Here is a 21,438-nt window from a genome sequence, read left to right on the forward strand (position 1 = left end):
GCGGACAGAGCTCCCTCCTTCTTTACCCCTCCGTAACCAATCCGCGCGGAGCGGGGGGGTGCGGCTTCCCGCGGGACTGCCATGACGCGACGCCCTTCCTCTCCCTCCATTGGTCAGAGTTACTATGGGAGGTGTGCCGCCCGGTGAGTGGCAGGCAGCGGCGCGCGGCGCGTGTTTGCGGCGGTTGTTTGGCCGTTGAGCACCGGTAAGAGCAGGCGGGGCCGGCTCGTGCGGCCGGTGCAGGCAGGGGCCGCCCCTCCCCCTCCGCCGGCGGCTGCGCGACCGTTGGGCCTCGCGCCGGCAGCCATGTCGGAGTGGGGGTCCTACTATCGCGGCGAGGGCCCGGAGGAGGAGGAGGAGCAGGAGCAGCAGGAGGAGGGGGCCGAAGCGGTCGGTAAGGGCTACCTCCGCCCTCCCCATCCCCTTCCCTCACGGAGGGCAGCCCGGGGCCCGCTGTCCTCGGGGCTCGGCGGGTTTGGCCCTTCCCGCCTTCAGCGGGCGGAGACGGCCGTTGCTAAAATTGTTTTCCTCGCTCTCCGTAGCGGACTACAGGCTCTCGGGCCGGGACAGCTTGATTTTCTTAGTCGATGCCTCTAAGGCCATGTTTGAGTCCGAGGAGGACGAAGTGACTCCGTTCGACATGACCATCCAGGTAAGGCTGCGCAAGGAGCCTCGGGGCACTTTGCAAACCCTCTGGGGATTGCCTCCCGCACTGTCGTGGGCATGGCTGCCTGGTTGTCCCTCTGCTTGACCTGCTGGGGTAAGGTCACTGTGAAACTCAAGCGACTCACATTGGCTGTGGGTTTGGAAAAATCCATTGCCTGGTGGGCCATGTCCGGAGTTTGGTGAGGGAAACATTTATAGAATGAGTGATCAATCCACATTCAGGGTGGTGTCTTTGAGAGATGTTTATTTCATTGATCTTGCTAGTATAAAGTGAATGCTAATGAAAAATGTATAAAGCTGTGTACTGAAAAAATATATCGAAAAACAAGATCTCAAATTCTTCTGGTGGAATTTAGCTTAAAGCATTTATTACAGTTCTTCAATTTGCTAGAGCCTACTTGTATAAACTGCTAATTGCCAAAGTCAGAACTTTGGCACTCGTACTGCAACTGATTTTCTTCATATTTTGACCTGTGTGCTTTTTTTTTCAGTGTATCCGGAACGTGTATACTAGCAAAATTATTAGTAGTGACAAAGACCTGTTAAGTGTTGTGTTCTACGGTACAGAAAAGAACAAGAACTCAGCAGATTTCAAACACATTTATGTTCTTCAGGAGCTGGACAATCCAGGTAAAGGCAGTAAAGTGATACAAAGGTTATGTAGAAGGATGGAGTAAGGAAATTGTTTAGTAGTATTGTTAGTAACAGGCCTCTCTGTCAGATAAATTTAAAAAAAATCCTGTTACTGAGATGTGTTGTGAGGGTCATAGTTTTAGAAATTTACTGAAAGCTTAGAAACTTAGTGGGAGCTTAGCTTTCTGTTATAGGTGGTTCAGATCCCTTTCCTGTGTCTTCTCTTTTAATGTGATTGTTCACTTGCTGTCTGCCAAAGCTAAGAGGATCTCAACAGAACTGTTTAAATAAAGCCCATTGTGTTTCTACAGCGCTTTAGGATAGTTCATGTACATGCTAAGGCATTACAGATTCCAGCTGATGGAGAATATCACAGAATGGGTGAGGTTGGATGGGATTTCTGGATGGAGGTCGTCTTGTCCAACCCCTCTGCTCGAGCAGAGTCAGCTACAGCGGGTTGTCCAATATGTTACCTGTTTAGGGTGTTCTGCCTTTTTATTTTCATAGTAAGTTTTACAGTTCTTGAATTTAGCTCTTCCATTTCCTAATAATTTCTTAGAGTTACCTAGAATGTACTTGATAACAACTGCCAGTTGCTGAATTAGAAAAGGTAGAAGGAGTAGTGCGAAGAATGCATGCTAGTGGTGACAGATTCTCTGGCAGCAGAGAGTCTAGCAGAGGGATTTTGTCTACTAGCTTTTAATAGCAGCCTGTGTCTCTGAGGAGGTTTTACTTTACTGTCTTAACTAGGAGGTGCATGTTAGTGTTCTTGCTATCGTGCTTTGATAATGTGTAGGATTCTCCTGTAAGAACTGTGTCTTGTCCTAGTTTCAGCATCTATTACAATGGGGACCTGGCAAGACTGCCTGAGGGTCTTCTCCCTTTTCTGACAGCAAGTGCCTCAGGCTTCTCACTCATCCTTTTTTCTCCTCCTTCCCTGCTTGCCCTTTTTTCCTGCATTAGAGGCAGTAGCTTCACTGTGATGATAAAGACAGTGCAGGTGTGTTTTGTTAAAAATGAGGAGAATTTGTTACCCCTGGAGAAAGAAGAAATAGTATAGTTAGTTATTATGTGGTGCATAATAATAAATAGTTACGCTATTAATTAAATGACTGCTGAGGAGATGAATATAAAATAGGGAGGTGGGGAAAGACATTTTCAGATGAGATTTCAAAAGTGCTATAGAATTTGAGTGAAAGACAAAAGAAGAAGCTCTGCAGAATGCAGTAGCTGAAAAATTAAGGCTTATCTCCCTTTCTAGAGTTATGGGAGAAGACAGAGAACCTGCTGTGAGACAAGTGGGGCAAGAAGTCATAGTTGGGCTGGGGTAATCTGCAGAGCTTTAAAAAGGCTGTGGATGCCTATCCTGAATGTTGCTGTGCTCCATGTGGTGATCTATGTTCTGCATCTGACCTCTAGGTTCATTCGATCTGGCATGTGGGGTAAGGAAGCAGGAGGAATTCTCCACCTTCCCAACGTGCCATGGAGACAGAGGTTGTATTTCAGGCTCCTCTCCTGTCTCTGGTGGCACAGCAGTCTGCCATGCCTCTGCAGCAGATGAAATTGCTGCCTGTTTCCCTCCCCAGCAGGAAGACCCCCCCACATTGGTGCCAGGGCATTTTGTGTCCTGTTGGCCCCAGTAGGTGCTTTCAAGTGGTAACTGGCTGCAATATTGCAATTGTTGGGCTGTGCTGAACAATTTTCTCAGCCAGCTGTTCAAAGGGCACGGCCATGGAGGTGCAAGGGGACGTTACTCAGATTTCAGCTGCAAGGGACCCTTGGTGCATATTTAAAAGAGTTTGCAGTACTTCTTTCAGTATTTCTGATGTGTGTGAATGCTATTATCTCCCTTAGGTGCAAAGCGTGTTCTAGAGCTGGACAAATACAGGGGGGATGAAGGACAAGCGCTTTTCCGTGAGACCTTTGGCCACAATGCTGACTATTCACTGGGTGAAGCACTCTGGGCCTGCTCTAATCTCTTCAGTGATGTCCGCATCAGACTGAGCCACAAAAGGATCATGCTTTTCACCAACGAGGATGACCCTCATGCCAGTGACAGTGCTAAAGCCAAGCTGGCCAGGACCAGAGCTGGGGATCTCAGAGACACAGGTCATTATTTTCCCCTCTAATTTCAGGTAGAATAAAAGTGATGTATCCTTGCAGCAGATGTGATGGAAAAAGAATATAAAATTATCAGAACTAGGGAAACTTTCTGAAGCTTTCTAAATTAAAAATTTGGTATCTAAGTTAGAAAATCTGTTATCCAATTGTATCCAACAACTAGCACTGATTTTCTAGGATCTCATCTTCCGCTCTGATAGCATAAAACAGGACTTGAGATGGCTGTGGGAAACAAACTACTTTATTTTGTTGTTCCACCATTTTCCAGGAAGGGAATAATGACACTAAGCAAACACAAAAGGAAAATTACTTTAATGGCTCCGTTTTGAATTAGCTGAAGAACAGTAACTTGAGCTCAAGACTAGAGAGCAAATGCTTTGTTAGTTCAACAGTTAATATGTAGCTCAGTTAACTGGTGTTTTTGTAGTTCGGCAGATGTGCTGGATCTAGAAGCTGTGAGGTTTCCTTGGTCCATTAGCCCTTAGAACTGGGAAAGGGGAATTTCTGAACTCATTATTTCCCTCTTTCCCTGAGATAAGATTATGTTTTATGGGAGCTTGTCAGAGCTGTTTTGTACACAATGTTGTCCAGATTCTTAATTAGGGAGGAAACATTTTCTATACTACATTGTTTTGACTGAAGTTGAAGAACGCCTTTTGCCTCTTTCCGTAGAAACTTTCACACCTGGTGCAGATGACAATTTGGAGCTTATTCTTGCTTAAATTCTATGCTTAGATAGAGAAATCTATGAGGGCTGAGAAACATGCCAATGTAAGAAAAAAGCAGTTTCTATGATCCTCCTCCCATCTCTTTGTTTCTAGGTATCATCCTGGATTTGATGCACTTGAAGAAGCCTGGAGGGTTTGATATCTCTTTGTTCTACAGGGATATCATAAATGTAGCAGAGGATGAGGACCTTGGTATCCAGCCTGAGGAGTCAGGGAAACTGGAGCATCTCAGGAAGAAAGTACGAGCAAAGGAGACAAAGAAACGCATTTTAGTCAGGTTTGTGCTTAGTTATGTTATCATTCAATGGAAGCACCTGATGTTATTTCTAGACTGCATCTCACCTCCCTTTTCTGGAATGACTGGTCTATAAGAGCATCAGTGCTTCCATTCCTCAGTCTTAATTCCTTAGTCCAAGATTGGTGTTTCTTCTGTAGCTTCAAAGGATATCGGTCTGTGATGGATGAGAAGAGTGGAGAGTGAAGGCCACCACTAGGCTTCCTTTTTTGTTCTGTGTGATGTCTCTTGTATTGAGCTTGGCCAGGAATGATCATTTTTCAAAAAATGACATCATTGCCAAGTAAAATACTTTCAAAAAATCTGCAACATATAAAATGGTTAGTTTATGGTGAAATCTGATTGATATGAGGCTTTTAACTCAGAAAAATATCATCTCAGTGTGACTGGTAGGTATTTTGGCTTCTTAAGTAGTTAACGTAGCCAGTCTGTCTAGGCACTTGGTATGGATTCACAGAGCATTGATATTTCTGATCTCCTACTGAAAGATTAGAAATACTTACAGAGAGATTAAAGGGATCTCAACAAAGCAGATAGAAAGTATTTTTGGAATTACATACTCCATAACAGTTGTTTTTTTTAATGAGTGAGTTCACAGCAGAATGATGTGGAAGCACAGTGAGGGAGTGAACTTCACAGTCTAGTGTTTTTTTAATATATATTTTTTTTAAATTCCAACCTGAGCTGTTGTCACTGGCATTCTTGTTCCTGATCACAGCTTTATTTTCCTCTTCTGGGAATGTTCCTCAAGTTTTCTAATATTTGAGGAGGGAGAATTATGTACCAGGGATACCTCTCAGAGGAGAGGAAGTAACATTCACAGCAATTCACTGTTCTGCTCTCAGAACTTGAAGATTACTTCCAATTTTAAACCTTTACTTCTGAATTTTTCTCTTTTTGTTTTCTTAAATTATGGTATTTTTTGCCTTGATGTGGTTCTTTTGGGGAATTTTGCCTTCTGCATGAACAGCTGTGTGACTTCACAGGTCACATTGCATTAAGCACGAGTGGGCTGCCCAAATGTGAACGTGTCCTGTGCTCTGCTTGAGCATAACTGCCCTTCAGAGTGAAAAAAAGTGAAAGAAATATGGTAAATTATTTGTGTTTAAATAATTTTTATGACCAGAAATGACAATATTGCAAGAATGTTTTCAGACAAGTGAGATTATGACTCAAGTAATAGTATGTTTCCAGAGATACATGTGATTTTGGGGAAGAGAACAGCAGGAGGTCAAAGAAAATAAGTTATCTGAGATGACGACTTTCTATTGAAAAAGTGATCTTTTTGGAGTCTCAAGTCTGTATCTGTGTTTTTACACAGGTTAAATCTGTATTTGAACAAAGATCTGTCGCTTTCTGTTGGTGTTTACAACCTTCTTCAAAAAGCTTATAAGCCATGGCCCGTGAAGCTTTATCGGGAAACTAATGAACCAGTTAAAACGAAAACAAGGATGTTTAACGGAAAAACGGGCAGCTTGCTCGTGCCAAGTGACACAAAAAGAGCTCAGGTAACAAACTGATTATGTGCCTGCTTTTCTCCATCTCTGTGATGTTGGGGGGAGATTCTCTTGCTGCTTTTCTATTGTGTTTTGCTTTCAGGATCAGATGCAGAAATATTTACTTCTGTATACCTTCTGGAGATAGCATGGTCACATTGTATGCTATGCAGAGTGAGAGGATGTTGTTTCTCTGGCACGGCTGTCAAGAGAAAGCAGAGCTGCTGGTGGGAGTGCACAAGGCATTTCTTTCTGTAAAGCAGAATCAGGTTGTCAGGGCTTGACCTTATGTGGCCTTGTGCTATTACTGCTGGTGTTATATTTTGATTCATTTGGAACAGATTTTGTCCATTTAATTATTAAATTATTTTAAAATAATTAAATTATTATTATTAAACAGAAGTGTGAATCAGAGGGGGGTTGGAGCTCTTTCAAAACGAACAAAAAAAAGGTGTGTTACCTTTGGTTTTCTGTTATTTTGTTCTTTGCCTTCCTGCTTGATAGTTTGGCTGATGTAGATTGAATGTCATGTTCTGTTCAGGCACAGCCTTATTTGAAAGCAGGATATGCAGTTGCTAAGAATATTGTCACAAGCACACTTTGTGTGTCCTTCTGTGACAAAGGCTCTTAAAATTGTAGTCCTCAAATTAAATAATAAGTTTATTTATACTGGGCATTAGTTTCTTGAAATAAAGTAAGGGAGATGAACAGAAGGCTGAGCATTAAGTCCTGATATCTTCAGCAGCTGGACTACAGTATGTTTTCATGTTTGCAGTGTATAAGTGATGCTTCAAAAGTGTTGTTTTTCTGCCAGGAATAGGTTGCTGAAGTGCATCTGTTGAAACAAGTTTAGAATCAGACAGGACCTCATCAGGTCACTCAGGGTTTGTTTGGGACAGCTCCGAAGAGCTCCAAGGATGAGATGTGACAGCCTCTCTGTGCAGGGTCTTAACCATTGTCTTAGGAAAGAGCATTTCGCTAATGTCCAGGTAGAATTTCTCTTGGGATAATGGTCACAGACTTGATTTGCCATTTCAGTGTGTGCTAACGATGGGAGTTTGCTCTGTCTTGTCCATAACTCTTCTCAGTAGTGAAAGACAGTGATTGCATCCCCACCCCCCACACCGATCTTCCCATTTTTTTTTTTTATGCTGGCAGCACTACTATCTGCTTTTCCCTGCTTTAGACATATGGAAACCGCCAGATTGTGCTGGAGAAAGACGAAACAGAAGAATTAAAACGGTTTGATTCTCCAGGCTTGTTTCTGATTGGCTTCAAACCACTTTCTATGCTAAAACTGCACCACCATGTCAGACCCTCCCAGTTCATCTATCCTGAAGAGTCTGTAGTAAGTGGTAAGTGAAGACACCAAGAGAAGATTCACCACCTTGCATTAGGGTAACCAGCTGATTCATAGGGTGTTTAAGTGGGGATCACTGAGTGTAAAATCTTTGTCTAACTTTAAAACTTGCTAATGTTAAAAAGTATAGAATTAACTGTTACTGCCCTTCTCAGCTTCAGTTAATTTTTGTTTGCTTCAAAAGTCAAAGAGATTATTTGTCTTCATATTTCATCCATCATGACAAGCAGCTGATCACACTACGCAAATGTAGTCCCCAAATATTTGTTTTTGTCATTCATGAAAGTAACAAATCCTGGTACTACCTGAGAAGAAGGCAAAAGTTGTTTTATTAAAAAAATATGTATAATAAAAACAACCCCCAAAGCAGTGAAGATAATTACTGTTCCTAAATCCGTATCAGCTCAGAGTGGAAAAACAATGCTCAGGAAGCACGGTTGAATTAACAGCACTTTATGGGCTTGTAAAGAGAGGAGGGGATGCTTAGGACTGCTTTTCCTCCCCTTTTTATGTCTATATGTAAGTCTGCTTATCTAGAAATACAGTATTAATCCATTCCAAGCTGCAATACTGCAGTGGATAAAGAGGACTGAATTATGGTCAGATGGTTTGTGGTGTCTGACTAAAGAAGAACCTTTCCACTAGCTTCTCCAGCTTAGCAGCTTCCTGAATCTTATGTCTCAGTCTTTTCCTGTATCTGGTAAAATACAAAGCAAATGTATGCCTCGAGAGAGGAATATTGCAATCTGAATTCTTAGTATGTTACTTCTGCAAAAGGTCCTATGATATGCTGCTACTGTGATGTCCCACCTGACCAGAAGGAGGCTTTGTAGATACCTGTTTCAAGTTTTCAACTGTATTTCATTGCTCAGATGCCAGTGATTTTATTTCTTTCACCAGAACTCTCACTGCTCTGGTCATGAGAGACACTAACATTGTCAATTTTGAGGGTACCCCTTTAAAGAGTTACTTTTAACCTTGCAAATATTGCAAGCATCTTAAAGAAGTCACAAGTATTGAAACTAATATGTAGGGTCACATTCCTGAACAAAGAACAAAGTCGTCAAACTGACCAACACAGTCTTTGCTTTGCAGGGAGTACAACGCTATTTAATGCCTTATTGATGAAATGCTTGGAGAAGGAGGTGATGGCACTGTGCAGATACACCACCCGGAGGAACACTCCCCCTCGCTTCGTGGCCCTGGTTCCCCAGGAGGAAGAGGTGGATGAGCAGAAAGTGCAGATAACTCCTCCAGGTATGGGAGGAGATGCTGCCTTTCCCTGCACAACTGGATGCCGTCAGCATAACAGCTTCCTCTGTTGTGTAAAAGTATTCTCGGTGCTGCTCCCCTTAAAGCTGGGGACAGTGCTTTCCAACATCCCTTGAGTTTTCTCATTGTGAGCATCTCATGTAGAATCTGTTTTTAAAACTTCAGTTGCATCAGTGCTTGCTTAGGTGTAACACGGCTACAGTGTTTTCCCACTTCGTACCTTTTTTTTTTTTTTTTTTATTTTTAGCAGATTAAAGTAACTGACCTAAAAATTAAAAGCCCTTTTTTCTGTTTGCTGACTGGATACAATGTCTTTCCCTGACTTTTATTGTATCCTTGCATACATTTTTAAAGCCTTAATTGCAGGAGAAGAATGGACTCCAACAACTGTATGATAGTTATAAACTGAAGCCATTTAATGCAAAATTTGATCAGGTTATATGGTCTTAAACTGCTGATTATGTAGTTACATTATTTATACTTGGATAATTATAGTTAGATTACGCGCTGCTTATGTTTCTCTAGCTAATACATGATCGGTTGCTATCTTAGACACTCATCACCTCCCACGTCTCGCCACAAACTACTTTAATTCCTCATTCTCCTCTTCATCAACTTTCTTCCCTATTCTGTGTGGTCAAGGACTTTTCAGTGACCCATCACTTGTGGCCTAGATCAGCTTGATGTAGTCTTGCTCACTGCACAGATGTCCATTTTTTTCCAGAAACGATTCCACACTTAATTAGTTAGTCTCACATACTGAGCCTTGCACCATAGCAGCTGAGCAGGGAATGATCAGGGAGCAAAGGCAGAACTCTTGCTCTTTTCTATTTTCTCACCTCTTTAACTGGGAAATACTCTTCTGGAAAGGATGTAAAGGAGGAGAATAATGCTGCTGTGTACAATGTAAAGCATTTCAGAAATAAAATGTGGGCATTAACTTAATTTGCAAACAAGTCTTTTTCAAGGTCATCTCCAGTGAGAGGTTAAGAAGGTGCACAAGCAGAACTCCTGTATCAAAAGCAGGTGACAAGTTTCCAGCTCTTAGCTATGCATTTATTATGAATCTCTTTCAGAAAAACATTAGTGATGTTGGTTATATACATTGACATTGGATTTGAGTGTCGTGCTGTAGGTACTAGAAGGTATTATGGATTACTGTTGTTTACACCAAAACAGTAGCTAGTTTGGGAAGTCATCAGACCCAGACAATACACATCTTGGTCCTACCCATAAATTATTGTTTTGAGGTGATGGTTCCACATAACTGTTCTCTGCTCTCTGTGCAGGTTTCCACATAATTTTCTTACCATATGCAGATGACAAACGGAATGTTGATTTTACAGAAAAGGTGCCAGCCAGCCGAGAGCAGGTAGACAAAATGAAGGAAATAATTCAAAAACTCCGATTCAGATACAGGTACATGGAGATAAATAGTGTGTGTATGGGGGTGGCATGGGAAGAGAACAACACACTGTTGCTTGCTTTGCTGCATATGTTGTTCAGCTGTGGTGTCCACCAGATGGCATTTTGATGCAAATTGCTTCCCTTTGTAGTAGCTTTGTCCAAACATTATTCTTAATTATTCTGAATACCCAGGCACCACATGTAGTATGTAGCACGTTCTGGAGTTCTTTATAGAATCGCTCGTTTTCTGGGCTGTTGTTATTTGTTGCAGAGGTATCACATTTTATTGTGGTGCTGCTGATCTATTGCAGATCAGACCTGGATCATTTAAATTAGAGCACTTTAGAGAGAATAGTTAGGCCTTTTTCATTATAGACAGGATAAATTTTATGAAGTGCTTTTATGGGAGATTTTTTCTACTTGTGTGGAAAGTAGCATAACTGGTATTGAAGTACAACACCACAGTCTTGATTTGTCTCACACAGCTTTCTAATGTGGTTGATGCATGACGGCATGGTGAGAGGAAAAGCAGTTCTGATGAGGTGGATTGTTATGTGGGAAAGAGGGAAGTTTTACTTTGAAATAAATTGGTGGCAGATCTTATGTGTCTTGTCTGTCTTCTTGGCAGCATGCTTTGACATTTTGGGGGATTCTTGACAGGACTGACAGCTTTGAGAACCCAGTTTTGCAGCAGCACTTCAGGAATTTGGAGGCTTTGGCACTGGATATGTTGGAACCAGAACAAGCTGAGGATCTTACAAGTGAGAATTATTGGTGGGTGTGAAGGGAGGTGGGATAGAGGGTTCTCGATTTTGTTCTAAGTCAAAGATATGCTACAAAAAAACAAAATGTCATTTTAAAAAGTTTTAGTTGTGTGCAGTTCCAAGATGTATAATTCTGGATATGTCCATTCTGAAATATCGAAACATTACTTTCTAATACTGTCACTTTTAAGGTAAAGGAAAAATTGATCACCCTCCAAAATTAAAATGGAATCACCTTTTTTCTGTGGTGACAAATGTTTTCTCTGAAATTTGTCTCTTGAAGAGTCTTAATTAATATTTCAGACTGATAAATGGCAGAAATACTTAAAGAATTATTCTGCTAGGAGGCAGTGATACCACCTTGTGGCTGTGTTAGTTTCTATATAAGAATAACTTGTCAAAGGATAGAAATCTACCCCTGAAGGAGAAGTTCCTTTTTTAAAATTATGTTGTACTTCAGGAATAGCATTAGAGTAATTATTCCTCTCTTCTGAAGTGATACCTAACATGTAATCTAGGTCCCTGTGCTAGATATCATTCAAATACGTGACAGAAACAAGCTGTTCTGCCTCAAACTGCTTGCAACCTTAGCTAGTAACCTGTTGTATTTCAAAAGTCTGAAATTAGACATGGGTAGCATTTTGTGTGCTTGCAAGACACTTGTGTGCTAGTTATTACAGAAGCACAATTGTATCTGGTGATGGCCTCATTTAGACTTTCTGTGATCGCTCAGTTTTTGAGAGGGCAAATCTTTCTCTTTTGCCAGTGCCAAAGAATGAAGAGATGAACCGCAGGCTGGGCAGCCTGGTGGAGGAGTTTAAGCAACTGGTTTATCCCCCTGACTACAATCCTGATGGGAAGGGTGTGAAGCGAAAACAAGGTAAATAATGACAGCGCAGACACACAGCATGGTGTCTGTGTTCTTTGTTTAGAGGCTTCTGCATTTTCAGTTTGTCTCATAGTTTAAAGAAGCTGCTTGTGCAGTAGCTCCTTACTCTTCTCCACAACGAAGTGGACTTAGGTCCAGCAGTGATTCTTAGAGAGTAGAAGATATTGTGGTATCCAGCTAGAGAACTGCTGGAATGAGAAACTGCACAGTGAAAAAACAGAAGTATAGGAAGCAAGGTGGGTTAATTACTGCAAAATGCATATTTATTATTAATAACTTTGGGTTTTTTACAACAACGTAGTGAAATTGTTCATGCTTTCAGTTTGTGTTCTTGGTGAGGAAGTAGACTCTTATGCATGGGCTGTTTAGCCAGTCCCAGATAGGCATCTTTAGGTCGAAATGTCTAAGTAATGCTGAGGTACATGTATAGTTTGGGAGTCTATGAAACTGCAGAAAGTGGGAGTGTGTAATCGTTGCAGTCTCCTGAATAGATGAGAATCCCTTAAAAGTCTGAGGATGGTCTTTACATTGAAGCACAAAGTTTCATACTTGAGTTTGAGATCACTTGTATCAATGAAACATAGTATATGACTTTCGTAGTGAGTGACACCTACTTCATAAAACAAAATATGGAAACTAGGTCTGTGGGTGTGTAGGTAGCTGCTAAAGTACCATCCGCTAATGGCCATGAACTGTGGTATGTATAAGAAACCTTAATGTCTTTCTAATAAACTTCGTTAAATCTAAAATTTATCTTTCTAGCTTCTGATGGTCAAGCTGACAAGAGGCCCAAGGTAGAAATCTCGAAAGATGAGCTGCGGAGACATGTGCAGAAGGGCACTCTAGGCAAGCTCACGGTACCTGTTCTGAAGGACGCATGCAGGCTTTATGGGCTGAAGGGTGGGGGGAAAAAGCAGGAGCTCATGGACACGCTAACTGAATACTTTAACGAACACTAAGCAGGAGCAGAAGACCCTGGCTGACTTCTGTCTGCTTAAAGTTTTGGTTGTCTTACGTGGATGTTCTGTCTGTTTAATCTTGCTATGGAGGAGAAGGCAACTTAATGTTGCTGAATCCAGCAGTGGAGAAACTTCTTACTCTTAGTTGTAGAAACTTCTCTGCAAAGTTTGTTTCTGTTCACAGTAGCCAAAGGCAGAGTTAAATTCTCTGCTAACTCAGGTCACCCACCACAGGTAAACACAGTTGTGCCTTCCTGGTTTCTTAAAAAAAGTTATTTTGGACTTATTTTGCAACAATGGCTATACCATATTTGCATCATAAAGGCGGCAAAACTCACTTCACTGTAAGAAAACAGAATGATCTGTTTTACTGACACTGCATGAATTCAAACAGCAGGTCAAGTCTGTGTAATAACAGAGGGTATAAATATGTTGCATTACTCCTGCTCTCCAAAACAGCCTGTCAGTATCAGTACTTGTAATCAGATTGGGCTGGTTTTCATCGTTGGTGTTAAAAAGATCACCAGCAGATCATAAAGGAGAGAATAATTACTAGGAAGCAGTAGCCAATCTTTTGGGAAAAAAGCCAGAATTTCATAAAACTGCACAGCTAGGTCTTTCATTTTTAAACGGTTAAGAGCAAAAGCTAGTTTAAAAGAAGGAGAGAAAAAAAGAAGAAAAAGTCATGTTTCCTGGAAGGCTACAAGCACTTACCCCAATTAAATTACTGAGATGGCAGCGAGGTTTTCCACCTCTGTAGTGAATATGGGTCAGACTATCGTGCAGGCTTCTGTACTCAAATCTGTGCTTCAAAAATTTTTTTTAAAAAAAGGCAAGTTGTGGAGAGTAGCCCTTGTTACTTCCAGTATTATTTTTTAATCATATTTATGGAGGCTGCATCTGGGGCTGTCCATGTTTTGGTTTTTAAACTTCCATGCCTGGCAGGCCCCACTTGTCTTGCAGTGCCAGATGATTAAACCCAATAGTCATTGCCCTTGCTCTAGAAAGCCGTTCTTACTGTTTACCTAAACTCTTCCTACGGGATGCAAACATGGTATACATGATCTATCAATTTTGGTCTGTATGGTGTTTTTAGGTATTCCTGTGTTTGGCACACAAACTATTGGGCAACTTATCGAAGAATTAAGTCATACATTAAGGTCATGCCCAGGCTGTAGTGTGGCACATGTATGGGAGCCAGCTGTGAATGCTCTCTTGGTGGTGGGAACACTCTGGCTATGCCAGCACACTGCTTGCTTCCACCTCACACAGCTCCTCTCAAAGGAGCAGCTAGCCTGTGGTGAGCTCTGCAGTGTTGAAGCTACAGTCTATTATACTTTCCATCAGCTTGCATTATAGTAGTTATTTTTAATTAACATTTGTCTAAGCAATCAATTTATTTTGCCCTTTGGTAAAGAAGTTACCATCAATGCTTGTCTTAGCAAGACTCGAATGCAATAAAACAGTGAGAGTATCCTGTCCTTAGTTCTGTGAGTTTTCATTCACCAAGTGCACCTCTGGCTTTTCTCTACTTGCTGACCCCCAGGGACAATGTTCCAGGCTTTGGATGATTATGGCATTTTGTTTAGGTTACTAGCTCTTCCTGCTGGTGATGGATGGCTTCACAGCAGAAAATTTAGACAGTTTTTCTTGCTCAAGAATGCTTTATTTCTGCTCCTTATGTGCTTTGTCTTTTATCAGCTGCCTTGGTGTGGTACAATAGGGCAAGTCCTTTGCAAAGCTGTGGTTTTAAACACAACTACCTCAACTGTCAGCATCAGTAGAAGGGAACAGCTTTTCTAAACATCATACAACTGGAAGGACTCCAAAATCTTTGTATTAAATTCACCTCAGCAAGGATATTAGTTATCAGCCATTTACAAAAATATACAGACACTATTTGTATTCAGTCTTTCTTGAGCTGATTTCATCTGCTTGTGCTTCTGTGGAAGTGTTACAGAACTTACTTTCCCTTCTGCTGCTGTCTTTCCATGCTAGCTTTGCTTTTGCATCCTGCAATAGAAGACAGGTTTGATAGGACCCATTCCAGCGCAGATTTACGCTCTTCTACTCAGAGCAGTAAGTGGATTTATTATACAATATGCATTTAACTAAAGCTGGCTTCATAAAACCAAGGCTAATCCAGAATGCTGGTGGTGCTTCATGCTTTTTCTAGAACATGAAATTATGTATATCTAACATTGTCTTCTTGAGACACAAGTTGTTTTACCTGAAAAATTACTTGCTCTCTCTTGCCTTGGCCATGACTTAAAGAGTTTAGTCAGATGACTACAGCACAACGGCTTCCCTAAAAGCATGAGATCTGTAGGGTCCTTGTTGGCCACAGCAAGCTGCTCTCTTCCATGTGTTTTGTCCTTAAATACAATAGGAAGCCCAAGCTCATCAGTACAGTCCACACAAAGAAAACTGAAGGAGTATGAACTACTACACAATAGCCTTTAGGCTATCTCTGAGCAGTTTAGCTTTACAGGTAGGAACACTTCAGTTAGTTGCAAATGCTTCCTCAAGGGAATGACAAATTTAGCTTTGTCAGTAATTTTATTTTTCTTTAAAAGTATTTAAAAATAACTGAGATATTTCCCCTTGTACACTGCCATAAGATTTCTGCTCCCTGTGCACCTCGTACAGAAGTCTATCTGGTTTCAAGAAAAGGGTTGTGCTGCATGTACTGATCTTGGCTCCTTCTGTTGCTACATGGTAGCTGCTGCCCACCCTGTATGGGGTCTATGCTGCTCCATCACTGAAAGCAACAACTCCAGCAGCCTGCACACACACGCTGTGCGGGGAACTGACATGCCCGATCTTCAGTAGAGTAAATCATTCAGAAACACAGTGTTACACCTGTTAGAGGCCAAAGCTTAGCAGAAATACCACAATGCAGAGGAAGCTACCAGGTGGGTTAAAAAACCCTGAGCAGGCAAACATGGAGATAAAGGGGGATTTTTTTTTTTCCTTTCCTTTAGACATCAAATAGGAAATACAGTTGTACAACCACTTTTCAAGAAGGTAATACAAATGAGAATTAATGTGTTGGAGTGGAATAATAAAAAAGAGAGGGAGGAAGGGCAGAAACACTAAGAATCAAGTCATTATTAAACAAAAATACGGTGTTTTGAAATTAAACACTGATATCAAAACTATAATCCCAGCTGAAGCTAGACATTAATTCCCCCTGACTTCAACTTCCTTATTCCATACACACGTAAACACACAGGCATTTAGACCAACAGTCTTTCTATAGCTTGCTGGACAGACTGAATCTGAGGCTTTAGCTGTGATCCCTCCTTGATGGTGATGGAACAGGCAATGACAGGCCGGGAAACACCACATGCCCGGCCTAGGGCTTGCTTGGAGCGCACAAACACGTAAGGTACATTCTTGTCCTCGCAGAGAAGAGGGAGGTGCAGGATGATCTCCAAGGGCTCTGCATCTGCTGCCATCACAATGAACTCTGCTATCCCTCGGTTCAGTGTTTTAGTGGCTGTAAAATAAACAAGAGTAAGTAAGATCCCTCTGTAAAGCACATCAAATGAAAAACAACATTGGGAGATGTTGAAATTGGCATGAGCAAGATGGAGATCTGGTGGCAGCATGAGGACAGGCCAAACGAAAGTAGCAGCTCTAGGGCCAAGGAGGGGGTTACGCCCAGGGCTGCACCTGGGCTATGAGCCCAGCTCTGCCCTCGAGCATAGCAGAGAAATCACAAGGGAGTGAGGCCAGCGCAGGGCTGCTGACAGTGGGGAGGGCTGGAGTGCACTGCAGATGGGGGGAGAGGGAGGAAACTGGGTTTGTTTAGCCTGGAGAAGCAAGGCCCGAGGTGGGACTTGGGGGGGATGTGGCTGCTGTCTTCTACTTCAATGGGATTGCACAAAAGGTGGAGCCAGACTGTCCTATGACCACACATGAAAAAGGACAAGTTGCAGACTGACTCTTGCCTCCGGGAGATTCTGGGAACATGCTAGAATTTTCTCTTCTTTTTCCACCCCCAATATGAGAGGGGTTTAAGCCATGGGACATGGATCCTGAGAGACTGTGGAGCTTCTATCCTTAAAGATGTGTTTTTTAAAGTCTGACTAGGCAAAATCCCAAGCAACCTGTTCCAACTGTGAAGAGAGACACTCTTTGAGCAGGCTGCACTAGAGACCTCCAGAGGTCCCCTCAAACCCAAATCTTTATGATTCTAAACTGGCTAGGCATCTGGTAGTCCCAGTGCTACACTGCTAAAGTATGCATGATTACAGGACATGTACCAGAAACATAGTTTGGGCATCTAACAGAATGCTGAAAAGATTACAGCTTAGTTCTGTCCCTGAATATTGCTTCAGCAGGTGAGGAGGAGGGAGACAATATCCTGATTGATGTAACATTAGTGGCCTGCCACTAGAGACAATTTCTAGCCCCAGCTTCTCAGAAAATCCTTGCTATGATTTCCAGCATGCTTCATAACACACAGGTCTCACCTTCATTGGCTCCCTTGCGTAGCTGCTTATAGTTGCAGGATTGCTGCACAAGATCCAGTAGCGTTTTGGTGAGCTGTGCATCAGCCAGGGGGTAAGCTTTGGGGTTCACTTCTGCCTCACTCTAGAGAAAGGAAAAAGTAAAGAGCATTACAACAGGAGCAAAGGGGGCATCATGTCCACCACATACACTGACTACTGGAGTCACCTTGCCATTCTCAGGTGCTCTGCACATACACTAAAAATCCCACTGCATTTTAACTGTAAGTAGGGATTCTCCTCATATTCAGAGTAGGCAGTATCTCTGCTCAGACAACCAGTTTAGATCCTACAAACTAGCAGCAGTGGATTTACAGGGCAGTCTTCAGGCATTTGCTACCACGGATACTATACAAAATTAAGTGTTTCAGTCCACAAGGAACAACCTCCTGCCAGCAGCAAATTAACGAGCTCAGACATGAATTTTAAAGAAACTCCGAGCAGAGCACATATCAGGTTTATTTCTTCAAGTCACAAGCAGCTTCCAAACATTAACGTCACTTGGGTTGTGGAACAGCAACGAAGTCACAAGCAGCATCAACGACCGGCACTGGCAGAACGGCAGCTCCTTCAGGTGCGGTGGCTGCAGCCAGCCCAGGGGCGGCCGGCCCCAGGCCGCGCTGCTCCGCCGCCCGCCCGCACACGCAGCTACAGCCCGGCCCCAGCTGAGCACATGCTCCCGCTGCCCGCGGGGTACAGCCGGGCCGGGACACGGAGCCGGGTCGGGAAAGCGGCTCCTTCGTCACTAGGTGCCCCCAGGGCCGCCAGCCCCCCGGGCATCCCCCTGCGAGGCACAGCATCCACAGGGCGACCCACACCCGGCCGCCGTCCCGCCCGCCCGCGGCGCCCGGCCTCCACGTGCTCCCTGCTCCGCAGCCGCCAGGGAGGCAGCGTCCCCTCACCCCGGGGCTCCCGGCGCGGCGGCCCATAACGGGGAGGTGGGCACCCGACCCCACTCACCATGGCCGCGGCCTGGGCTTGCGGCGCGGCTCGGTGGCTCCGGTGGGCCCGAGCGCGCTGAGGGGGAAGAGGCGGGAACGCTCCTGCGCCGTGCCGCCGCCGGAAGTCAGGCGGCCACGAGCCCGGGGCGGGGCCCGGGGCGGAGACTCCGCCCCCGCGTGGTGCTGTGCGGCGTGGCGGGGAGGGCGCTGCCCGGAGCGTGCGGTCCGTTAGGGCGGTTCCGTGCCTCGGTTACTCACCCGTAGCGGCGGGGGAGGCAGCGCAGGGCTGTTTCTCCAGGGCGCAGAGGGGACCCAGACAGTGTTACCTGTGCGCGGGCGCCGCGGCAGTGCGCGCTGTGACACAGAACGTGACCGCAGGGTCACCGAGGAACGCCACCCCGTTGTTTATTTCTCCTCTGCCGAGCCCAGCTCAGCACTTGGGGTCCGCTTCCTGCTCCCCATGTCGCTCACGCTGCACAGTGGCACCTCACGGGGAGCATCGTTCCTACCTGACCAGGCTGTGCAGGTGGGGGTGACCTGTGACAGGGCCCTATATGAGCACAGAATCATTTTGGTTGGAAGAGACCCTCAAGTTCATCAAGTCCAACCATTAACCTCACACTGGCACTAAACCATGTCCCTAAGAACCTCATCTACGTGTCTTTTAAACACCTCCAGGGATGGTGACTCAACCACTTCCCTGGGCAGCCTGTTCCAATGGCTGACAACCCTTCCTGTGAAATTTTTCCTAATATCCAATCTAAACCTCCCCTGGTGCAACTTGAGGCCATTTCTTCTTGTCCCATCGCTTGCTACTTGGGAGAAGAGACCAACACCCTCCATGCTACAACCTCCTTTCAGGTAGTTGTAGACACAATAAGGTCTCCCCTCAGCCTCCTTTTCTCCAGGCTAAACAGCCCCAGTTCCCTCAGCTGCTTCTCACAGGACTTGTTCTCCAGACCCCTCACCAGGGGTCTATTTATTTACACAACCCTTAACAGAGTGCCATGACTTTGAGTTCTAAGTCACATAGTAAATAAACTAATGCCCTAGTATCTTCCTCTTCAATTTCCTTCCCTATTCATCAGCTTAGCGGACTTGTCAGCTGCAAGAGTGGGACATATTTCCTAATGTAGATTACTAAGTAGCATTAAGCCTGCTTCAAAAAACCTTCTTTGCATCAGTAGCATCATAGTATATATCCCTGTGAAGCACAATCTTCATGTGAAATTGCATGTCATTGGGATAGGCTTATATCAAAATGGAAGGACAAGTATCCACACTTCTGGCATCTCTCTGCCATGCCTGCCTGGACTTACTTTCTAAAATGAGACTAAGTTGCTTGAATTGAAATCTGTATGTCATGTGTGGTACTGAATGGGGTTATAAAGAGGGTCTATGTGCAGCTTCGTTGCCCTTCTCTGAACTCCCTCCAGCTCCTCTGTGTCTTTCAAAACTGAACACAGCATTTAAGGTGCGGTCTCACCAGCGCCGAGTACAGGGGCACGATCACAGCCCTGGCCCTGCTGGCCACACTATTTCTGATACCAGCCAGGGTACTTTTGGCCTTTTTGGCCACCTGGGCACACTGCTGGCCCATTTTAGCCGCCTGTCGACCAAACCCCCCCAGGTCCTTTTCCGCCCGGCAGCCCGCGGGAAAGCTCAGGGGCGGGGGGGACACAGCCCCGTCCGGCTCCCGCCCCGGAGCGGCGGGGAGAGCACGGCCGCGGGACACGGGTCCCGCCGGCGGCAGTGGCCTCGCGCATGCGCAGTGGCGGTCAGGCCATGGCGGCGGGGGCCGCGCGGCCCTGCGGCGGGCACGGGCCCCGCTGGGCGCTGCCGCTGCGGCCGCCGCTCTGCCTGGCCTGCGCTGTGGAGACCCTGCGCGACGGCAGCGCCTCGGTGGGCAGCGCCTGCCCCACCGGACGCCCCCTCTCCGTCCCGGGCCGGGGCCGGGCAGAGCGGGCCTCTGCCGGCCGGGCGAGGAGCTTTAGCCCCTCACAACGGGCACTGCGGCCCCCTCAGCGGTCCCCACCCCTCAGGGGTTCCCACCCTGCTGCCATGGCTGCCTCCCCTCCTACGCTGAGTTTGGGGCTGGCTGGGTGTATCGTGGCACTTGGCCCACTGTATGGCCTGGGCTGCCGGGCCCGGGCAGCACTCTGCCCCCCCGGCGGTGGGAGCAGCGGGGTGGCTGGGGCCTGGGCGCTGACTAACGGGTTCCTGTCTCTGCCCCATAGCTGGTGCGCAAGAAGCATGTCCTCTCCCGCGTCCACGATGCCCTGGCCTGGCAGGCGCTGCCAGTTGTCCAGCTGCTGGCACCAGACGAGAGGGTCTGCGGTCAGTTGATAGGAACTCTCTTTGGTAAGAGTGCTGCTGTGGCCTGGGACAGCAGCAGGGAGAAGGCGGCCACCTTGGCTTTCAATGAATGTATAAACGTGAAGCTTCTCCACATTTTAAACACATGAAAGCAAAAGAGTATTGAGATGCCAAGTTCCATGCTTCCACCATTCTGTGTTAGGTGTGTTATTACTCCCTGTGGAAAACTGCCTCTCGTTTGATTTAGAATACGTTAATTAATTTCCTTATTTGCCAAGGAGCAGGATTAGCATGTTCATAAAGCTCTTGCAATTTTCCAAAGTATCTTGACGTATCTTTAAAGTCTTTCTGGAGAACAGGAGGTGCCTGACATATGACTCTTCCCACAATGCTCTCCATTCTGGTCCTGTGCCTCAGTGATTTCTCATCTTTCTGAACTCAAGATTCATACAGAAATGAAAGTGTGAGCTTGAAAAGATGTTGCTTGATTTAATATCAAATGTGCAAAATACAAATTTACTTAGTGTTGGTTTTTTTTTCACACAATCACTTTACATTTGTAGAAATTCCTGTAGCCATAGGACTGTAATACTTTCTTCCTCCTGGTGGGTCAGCCTCCCCAGCAGGATGTCGGGAAGTGCCTTTCCAGTAACAGACTCCGTGATGTTGAACATCTCTTACTGGTTTCTGTTTGCGTAGCAGTGCTGTGGGAAAGGTCTTTGGAACATCTGAAATCTTAATGGAGAAGATATAATGATCTAAATGACGAAACAGTAAGGCAAGGAAGAAGAAAGATGGAGAGTATGAATGTGAGTGCCTTCAAAGAGCAAATATACTGGATTCCTTTAATTCCGTTATCTCATTTCCACATCACAGATAATTCTTATTCTTTGGGGAAAGTGACTTACAAGCCCCTTCCCCTGCCTTGACACACTGAATAATTCAAATAGTGTTTTCCCAGTTGATTTCCCAGCACAGTGTTGTGCATATTTTGGAAGCAGCTTTGTTAGAAACAGAACTTCATGCATGTTTGGTTCTCTCCGTCACACAAATTTTTATTGAGTGCTGTTTGTG

At 44.7% G+C, this 21,438-nt stretch overlaps 3 protein-coding genes across 4 annotated transcripts in view; 2 read left to right on the top strand and 1 right to left on the bottom strand.

The window, feature by feature from the left end:
* The first annotated feature begins 64 nt into the window (after positions 1-64).
* XRCC6 (X-ray repair cross complementing 6) lies at positions 65-13,408 on the top strand. 2 transcript variants are annotated; one of them, XM_082044898.1, is made up of 12 exons: positions 65-394; positions 543-652; positions 1,158-1,296; positions 3,154-3,408; positions 4,242-4,425; positions 5,765-5,951; positions 7,126-7,294; positions 8,395-8,556; positions 9,918-9,990; positions 10,639-10,739; positions 11,509-11,622; positions 12,394-13,408. In XM_082044898.1, exons 1-12 carry the CDS (start codon positions 307-309, stop codon positions 12,588-12,590), a joined length of 1,779 nt encoding a protein of 592 aa, XP_081901024.1. In that variant the 5' UTR covers positions 65-306; the 3' UTR covers positions 12,591-13,408. The 2 variants fall into 2 exon arrangements, with proteins under 2 accessions (XP_081901024.1, XP_081901023.1); XM_082044897.1 differs by having other exon boundaries at positions 73-394; positions 9,861-9,990.
* A 2,127-nt stretch (positions 13,409-15,535) lies between these two features.
* Positions 15,536-18,192, bottom strand: SNU13 (small nuclear ribonucleoprotein 13). Its single transcript, XM_082044927.1, has 3 exons — positions 18,068-18,192; positions 17,072-17,192; positions 15,536-16,092 (listed from the first exon to the last, which is right to left on the bottom strand). The coding sequence occupies exons 1-3, from the start codon at positions 18,068-18,070 to the stop codon at positions 15,830-15,832; spliced, it is 387 nt and encodes a 128-aa protein (XP_081901053.1). The 5' UTR covers positions 18,071-18,192; the 3' UTR covers positions 15,536-15,829.
* Positions 18,193-19,833: 1,641 nt separating this feature from the next.
* The window catches only part of MEI1 (meiotic double-stranded break formation protein 1), a gene marked incomplete at its 5' end in the record, with an annotated part of 38,955 nt that continues 37,350 nt past the window's right edge, over positions 19,834-21,438 (top strand). Inside the window, 2 exon segments of the mRNA XM_082071701.1 lie at positions 19,834-19,950; positions 20,286-20,475. Coding sequence (XP_081927827.1) covers positions 19,834-19,950; positions 20,286-20,475 — 307 coding nt within the window.

This window comes from Streptopelia decaocto, assembly GCF_964273445.1.
Source record: "Streptopelia decaocto genome assembly, chromosome: 1".
NCBI lineage: Eukaryota > Metazoa > Chordata > Aves > Columbiformes > Columbidae > Streptopelia > Streptopelia decaocto.

Bases quoted from the DNA above. Each gene is read 5' to 3' on its own strand.
- XRCC6 (XM_082044897.1), top strand. From the start codon at position 307: ATGTCGGAGTGGGGGTCCTACTATCGCGGCGAGGGCCCGGAGGAGGAG. The intron at 8,557-9,860 runs GTATGGGAGGAG...CTCTCTGTGCAG, and splicing joins AGTGCAGATAACTCCTCCAG to GTTTCCACATAATTTTCTTA. The intron at 9,991-10,638 runs GTACATGGAGAT...GATTCTTGACAG, and splicing joins AAACTCCGATTCAGATACAG to GACTGACAGCTTTGAGAACC.
- SNU13 (XM_082044927.1), bottom strand. The intron at 16,093-17,071 runs GTGAGACCTGTG...TTTATTTTACAG, and splicing joins ACGCAAGGGAGCCAATGAAG to CCACTAAAACACTGAACCGA.